The sequence below is a fragment of the Hevea brasiliensis genome, unplaced genomic scaffold, assembly GCF_030052815.1.
Source record: "Hevea brasiliensis isolate MT/VB/25A 57/8 unplaced genomic scaffold, ASM3005281v1 Scaf98, whole genome shotgun sequence".
Lineage (NCBI taxonomy): Eukaryota > Viridiplantae > Streptophyta > Magnoliopsida > Malpighiales > Euphorbiaceae > Hevea > Hevea brasiliensis.
Window position 1 is genome coordinate 72,208 of NW_026615319.1, and position 7,271 is coordinate 79,478.

The window sequence follows — 7,271 nt, forward strand, 5'->3', positions numbered from 1 at the left end:
ATTAATTTACGGTATTTTTGAAAAGTAAAATCCTTAAAAAAAAAAAAAAGAAAACCCCACGCACGAGGAATTAGGATAATTTTCTTTGGTGAATGAGGAGGGGTTTGACTTTTGCATTGTGGCTTCGGGAAACGTATAAAAGGCCATTAAGGACCTGCCACGTACGAAAGCCATTTAAACGCAGTAATTGGCATTTGATCGGTTTCTCTCAAATCCTAATTTCAAAATGCCCATTTTAACCCTGTACGGTGAAATCCATAAATTATCTATTTATGACACAAATGCATATTATAGTCAGAGAGAAAGAGAGAGATATTAAGTAACATTCAAAGGAAAGAGTGAGAGTGGGAGGAGCAGAGTGAAGGCCAGAGGCCTCAAGGGCAAGAGAGGGGTGTTTTGGAAATCAAAAACAGGAAGATTTTATTTTTCTTTTCTTCTTATTTTCCAAGAATTCAATTCTGAAATTTCAAAGATCAACCGACATAAGATTGTTGGTACCATTTACTCTCTGCTCTTGATGTTTAAGCTTTGATTTTTTATTTGGCCATTTTCTTTTTGACAATTAATTCTCAATCTTTAATGGTGAATCTTGAATTAATCTTATTTTTGCTTTACTTCTTTCTTTCTTTCTTTTTATTGACTTTTCAGATATGGGAAAATCACAATCTTTATTATTCATCGGCAACTTTCTGCAACTTTTACCACGAAAATGAAACATTTGTTTCCATTTTTCTCGTGGTCTTTCAATTGTGTTCTTGAGCTACATATTTAGATTTGACAGAGCCCATTTCATATATTTTTTAATTATTTTCTTACATTTATATTCTTTCTTGTTCTTGAGTGTAATGGCAGACACAGAGACGGCTAGGTTCAAGTGAAGCTGGTAAAAAGAAACCAGAATTTTGGGGTGTTTCTTTTAATAATTAGCTTATATATATACACAACGAAGAAGGAAAAATGTATGGGGATTGCCAAGTATTACCGAACATGGGAGGAAATGTGATCTCTTCAGAAAACCATTTTACGTCTTCCATGGGAAACCCTAACTTCGACTTCATGCCAAGCATGTCCTTCAATTCTTTCCCTTCCTTAGTCCCTGTAGGTGCAGTCTACACTACGTTTTTTTTTTTTTATTATTTTTGGAGATGAACGATGATTTTTTCTGTGATTTGTTTGGATTTATTTAGAAAGAAGAAAGTGAGTTAATGATGCGTGGAAAGGAGGAGATGGAGAGTAGGTCTGGAAGTGAACAACTTGAAGACAAATCAGGGAATGAGCAAGAGATCAGCACCGAGCAGCCTCCAAAGAAGAAGCGTTACCATAGGCACACTGCACGCCAGATCCAAGAAATGGAAGCGTATGTCTCCATCTTTTTAAAAAAAAAAAAATATATATATCTTTATTATTACAATAAAAAAAAATAATTTTCTTATCTTATGCATTTTATTTTTGTTTAATTTATGAACAAAAATATTATAATTTTCATGAACACATCTCTGCACATCTCTCAATTTTCTCTATCTATAAATTTCCAATGCCATGCACAGTCGTAACTTGGATTCTCTATTTGCAAAGAAAAAACCATTTGCAAAAAGATCCAAAAGTGGACTGTTTGTGTTTGTCTCAGAGAGATTTTCTATATCTTATGCTCTCAGCAAATTCAAAACTTGTTATCCACTTTTAAACAGACCCATTATGGCTTTAATTAATTTTCATGTGCAAATGTATTTTTCTACAACCATATTTTATTTTTATGCAACAGAGCACTGCTTTTTCATATGATATCATATATAAACATAAAGAAAACTTCTTTTGCAGCTTGTTTAAGGAATGTCCACACCCAGATGACAAACAAAGGATGAAACTTAGCCAAGAACTCGGTTTAAAACCGCGCCAAGTTAAGTTTTGGTTCCAAAATCGCCGTACCCAAATGAAGGTAACTATTCTCTCTCTCTCTCTCTCCCTTCTTTCACTTTCATGCTAACCCTAAAATGCCCCAACTCTTAAAGAAGCCGCTGAGCTTACACACGGTGAATGCGATTCCCAATAAACCGCGTCCATTAGTAATGTTTTTACTAAGCCATCATCATGAGCATCGTAGCAAAAGAATCGCATTTATAGCTTTGGCTCACTGGCTCCTTTCTTCTAGTCCAACATATCCATATACAGTCTGTATCCATTAATAACCCTGAGGCTTGGGTAATTTAAATCCTTACCTGCACATGTGCTTCCAAAAAGGTAATTCTTTTTAGGGCTACATTTGATAATAAACCCCTTTAGCGTAGCCTTATTAATTTTCTGTTTCCTTTAAAATGTAATGTAATATAGGCACAGCAAGATCGAGCAGATAATATTATACTCAGGGCAGAGAACGAGACATTGAAGAATGATAATTATCGGCTACAAGCAGAATTACGTAATCTTATCTGCCCTAGTTGTGGAGAGCCAGCTGTGATTGGTGGGATTTCCTTTGAGGAGCTTCGAATTGAAAATGCACGACTTAGAGATCAGGTAATTAATTGCAATTGTTAAGTTCATGAGACAATTTACCAATTGAAATAAATAAATACTATATATAATAATCTCATAATTAATTGGTTCTTAAAATTATTTAATTAAAACAGTTATTTTTTTATGCTTATATAATATGAAAATGCTGCTTAATTATATGTTGTGAATAAGATTCCATAAATATAAATTTATGGCTTTGCTAGTCCTCAATGATACTGAAGATGCCGAGTTCGAATATATATATATATATATATATATATATATATATATATATATATATATATATATATATAAAGAAAGAAGAAATCAGGATTGATCAATACTTGCTAAAATCTTGAGCAGTTAGAACGTGTCTGTTGCATTGCTTCACGCTATACTGGCCGGCCGATTCAAGTAATGCAACCTGTTCCTACACTTGTTCCCCCTTCCTTGGACTTGGATATGAACATATATTCAAGGCAGTTCACAGACTCCTTGGGTTCTTGCACTGAGATGATGCCTATGCCTATGTTGCCGGAAACTTCTTCCTTTGCTGAGTCTGGTCTTGTGTTGATGGAAGAGGAAAAAACTCTTGCAATGGAGATTGCAATATCATCCCTTAATGAACTTGTGAAGATGTGCCAGGCAACTGAACCTCTTTGGATCAGAAACAATGAGAATGGGAAGGAGGTACTTAATCTTGAAGAGCACGCAAAGATGTTTCCATGGCTTCTGAATCTCAAGCAGCATTCAAGTGAGTTAAGGAATGAAGCTACACGAGACAGTGCTGTGGTTATAATGAATAGCATCAACTTGGTTGATGCCTTTCTCGATGCAGTACGTACCTTAATTTATATTCATCCTTTTGCCATTTCATGTTAACGAATGTTGTTTTTTAACTCAAATATGAAGCTAAATTATGCTTCATCTTTTGCTTCTTTGTATGTTTGCATTTTTAGAATAAATGGATGGAGCTGTTTCCTTCGATTGTTGCTAGTGCAAAAACTGTTCAAATTATAAGTCCTGGTGTTTCTGGTGCGAGTGGTTCTCTTCACTTGGTAAGCTTGCATTTGATGGTGTTACTTATAAACTAGTCTTTTAATCGTATTGAAAATTATGCTGCCATTAATCTCTCAATTTTTTTTTTCTTTTTGTTCACTTAATTATTTGTTAGTTATTTGATCAGATTTATGCAGAACTGCAATTTCTTTCCCCATTGGTGCCAACTCGGGAGGCATATTTTCTACGCTATTGCCAACAAAATGTAGAGGAAGGAACTTGGGCAATTGTTGATTTTCCCATTGATGGCTTCCATGAGAATATTCAACAACCTTCTTTTCCTCTATACAGGAGAAGGCCTTCTGGCTGTGTCATTCAAGATATGCCCAATGGGTACTCAAGGGTACGTAGGTACTTGTAAAATTTGGAGCTGCTTACTCTTTAATTTTTCTAACAAAATATTGGCAGCTGTTACTCCATTTTGGAGGGTTTAGTAATCTTTTAGAGCGATGCTGATGAAATAATTCCCACACACACAGGTTACTTGGGTAGAACACGCAGAGATTGAGGAGAAGCCTGTGCATCAGATATTTAGTCAATTTGTGTATAGTGGGATGGCATTTGGAGCTCATCGCTGGTTAGGAGTATTACAACGACAATGTGAGAGGGTTGCTAGCCTCATGGCTAGAAATATCTCAGACCTAGGAGGTTATAAAATATGCTATATTTTTTTTTCCATTTATTTCACAATTTATACAGGCGCAAATGTATGCATGCTGAAGTTGCAGGATTATATTTTGTTTTTATTGCAATATTTCAGTGATACCTTCTCCGGAAGCTAGAAAGAATTTGATGAGATTGGCACAGAGAATGATAAGAACGTTTTGCGTGAATGTAAGCACTTGTGGTGGCCAATCGTGGACAGCCTTGTCTGAATCCTGCGATGACATTGTTCGAATTACTACTAGGAAAATCACAGAGCCTGGCCAGCCTAATGGGATCATTCTCAGTGCAGTATCCACTACTTGGATGCCCTTTCCTCATTACCAAGTCTTTGATCTCCTAAGGGATGAACAAGGAATTTCTCAGGTTCATTTAGTATTTTTATTAATTAAGTTGAGATTTCATTGATCAAATCTACTGTAATACATTCTCCTTAATTATTATTGTTATTATTGACAAAATGTATTGTATCATACTTTGTCCAGTTGGATGTTCTTTCTAATGGGAATACCTTGCATGAAGTTGCTCACATTGCCAATGGCTCTCATCCAGGAAACTGCATTTCTCTTCTTCGCATCAATGTAAGTTTTCTTCGCATCATATTGCCAGGGCTATGGTGAGAGTCGGCATAAAAATGTTATAAATTGAATACCAAATTCACCTCCAAACACTTTGTTTGGAGCAAGTTTTTAGTGGTAGGATAAGGTTTTTTTTTTTTTTTTTAATGTAATTAAGACATATGGATTTATTTGGGAGGGAGATTTTATGGGATAAGGTTTTTTGGTTTTTTAATACATGCATTGCAAGTTCAGTGAAGGCTAAATTGGTGATAGGGAAGAAGTTAGTTTGAATGGAGTGGTACTATCCCAAAGTAATCACTTTAAATATCTAGGCTCAGTCTTTCAAGTAGATGGGAGATGTGAGGAGGCTGTTAGTCATAGGATTAAAGCCGGATGGTGGAAGTGGAGACGTGCCACGGGAGTTTTATGTGATCTAAGGTTCCCAATAAATTGAAAGGAAAATTTTACCGTACAGTCATACGACCGGCTATGTTATATGGTAGTGAGTGTTGGGCACTGAAAGAGTCGTATGCATCTAAGATAAGAGTTGCAGAGATGAGAATGTTAAGGTGGATGAGTGGCCATACTAGACTAGATAAAGTCCGTAATGAGAGTATTAGAGAAAAGGTAGGAGTGGTGCCAATTGAAGATAAGTTGAGAGAAGGGAGATTGAGGTGGTTTGGTCATGTGAAGCATAGACATATGGAGGCTCCAGTTAGACAAGTAGAGCACATTCGGTTAGAGGATAGAAAGAAAAAAAGGGGTAGACCTAAATTGACTTGGAGAAGAGTAGTACAACATGACCTAGAAGCATTACACATTTATGAGGATTTAACTCAAAATAGTTCAGAGTGGAGAAAGCGAATCCATATAGCCGACCCCAAATTTTTGGGATAAAGCTTAGTTGAGTTGAGTTGAGTTTAAGGTTTTTTGGTTTTTTGAGATTTTTCCAAAGCTCTTAATTTCTCAACATGTCAAATTGAGGGTGTAGGGAAAGTTTTTATAAATTAAATATTAATTATTACCAATTTTTATCTTTCCATATATTTGATCCAAACAACATAAAATTAGTAAACTATCATTTATCTTTACTCCCAAACAACGTAATATTAAAAAGTCATGCCTTACCTTTCATTATTTTATTTTAACATATAAAATTTAGTTTAAATTTCAATACCAATAAGCATACTGATATATGTATATGTATGCATTGAGATGATAGGTTGCAAGCAATTCTTCCCAACACGTAGATCTGATGCTACAGGAGAGTTGCACAGACCAATCTGGAAGCTTTGTTGTGTACACCACCATCAATGTTGAATCAATCCAGCTCGCTATGGGTGGGGAGGACCCATCTTGCATCCCTCTTCTTCCATTAGGGTTTGTTATAATTCCAATGGAATCCACTTGTAAAACCAACACTACTGTCAATGAAGGCAACTCCATCCAATCTTCACAAGATGGAAATAATAATAATTCTAATGCAGGCTGTCTACTCACTGTGGGGCTCCAAGTACTTGCCAACAACAGCACCATCCCATCTGCAAAGCTCAATCTCTCCAGTGTCAACGCCATCAATAACCACTTGCGCAACACAGTGCACCAGATTACTTCAGCTCTTAACACCTCCGCCGCCGCCTCCTGCCCTGAGCCTAGTGCTGCACCTGAGGAATAAAGTCTAGGGTTTGAAGTTGAAAATTACCCAAGGTCTCCCCTTCTCTTTCTAGATTAATCACAAGGATGTTTTGGTAATTACGACATGGACAAGTGGGTAATTAATGGGAGATTAAGGGGTTACTAACGGAGAACAAATTAGTAGTAAATGTAGTAAAGAAAGAAGTGTATCATTAATGGAATGCAGAATAGAGGGAGTCAAGAGCGCACCAAGATGTGACCCTTGCTTTGTGGTGAGGCCGTGATGAGGCCACACCAGTCAGCAACGGTGGTGGTTCGGGTATTGACTTCTGCTTGTTGTCCTATTTTGTTCTTTTCAACTTAATGCTATTTAATGTTGTCATAGTACTTAAAAAAATCGCAATTAAATTATTTAAATTATTATAAAATATTTTATAGTTCGACTAAATTATCTATTACCTTGCTTAATTGAGCAAGGTGATAAGATGAATAATATAAAATTATATAAATAATTATTCTACTTCATAAATATAAATGTAAAATTAAGAAATTAATTAATACATTTTGTTCTTTTTTAATTACAGACATTTTAAATAAGATAACTTTAGAAAGTGGCAAATAAAAGTCAACCTATTTATATTTTTCAATTTTATATTTTTTTTATACTAGTCAGAGAGTTTTTTTTTGGAAAATAATTTTTTAACCTATTATATTAGCTATTTTATTTAGTTTATTAAATATAATAATACATGCTAAAGTCTTACACTATTTGTTAAGAGAATAAAATTAGTAATTATTATCTCATACTAAAATTCATAATAGGACAAGCACATTTTATATGTACATACTTAGAAAAGTTTTTTT

The 7,271-nt window shown here is 35.0% G+C and overlaps 1 protein-coding gene across 1 annotated transcript; it reads left to right on the top strand.

The window, feature by feature from the left end:
- The first annotated feature begins 305 nt into the window (after positions 1 to 305).
- LOC131177848 (homeobox-leucine zipper protein HDG5-like) lies at positions 306 to 6,675 on the top strand. The gene is made up of 12 exons (XM_058142951.1): positions 306 to 494; positions 853 to 1,098; positions 1,188 to 1,357; positions 1,819 to 1,936; positions 2,329 to 2,511; positions 2,854 to 3,327; positions 3,450 to 3,548; positions 3,677 to 3,892; positions 4,029 to 4,197; positions 4,310 to 4,578; positions 4,698 to 4,793; positions 5,995 to 6,675. Exons 2-12 carry the CDS (start codon positions 958 to 960, stop codon positions 6,445 to 6,447), a joined length of 2,388 nt encoding a protein of 795 aa, XP_057998934.1. The 5' UTR covers positions 306 to 494; positions 853 to 957; the 3' UTR covers positions 6,448 to 6,675.
- The last annotated feature ends 596 nt before the right edge of the window (positions 6,676 to 7,271 follow it).

What these genes read in the sequence shown, in the direction of transcription:
- LOC131177848 (XM_058142951.1), top strand. Translation starts at nt 958, where the DNA reads ATGTATGGGGATTGCCAAGTATTACCGAACATGGGAGGAAATGTGATC. An exon ending in TGCCCAATGGGTACTCAAGG is followed by an intron (nt 3,893 to 4,028) that starts GTACGTAGGTAC and finishes CCACACACACAG; the next exon opens with GTTACTTGGGTAGAACACGC. An exon ending in TTTCTCTTCTTCGCATCAAT is followed by an intron (nt 4,794 to 5,994) that starts GTAAGTTTTCTT and finishes TTGAGATGATAG; the next exon opens with GTTGCAAGCAATTCTTCCCA.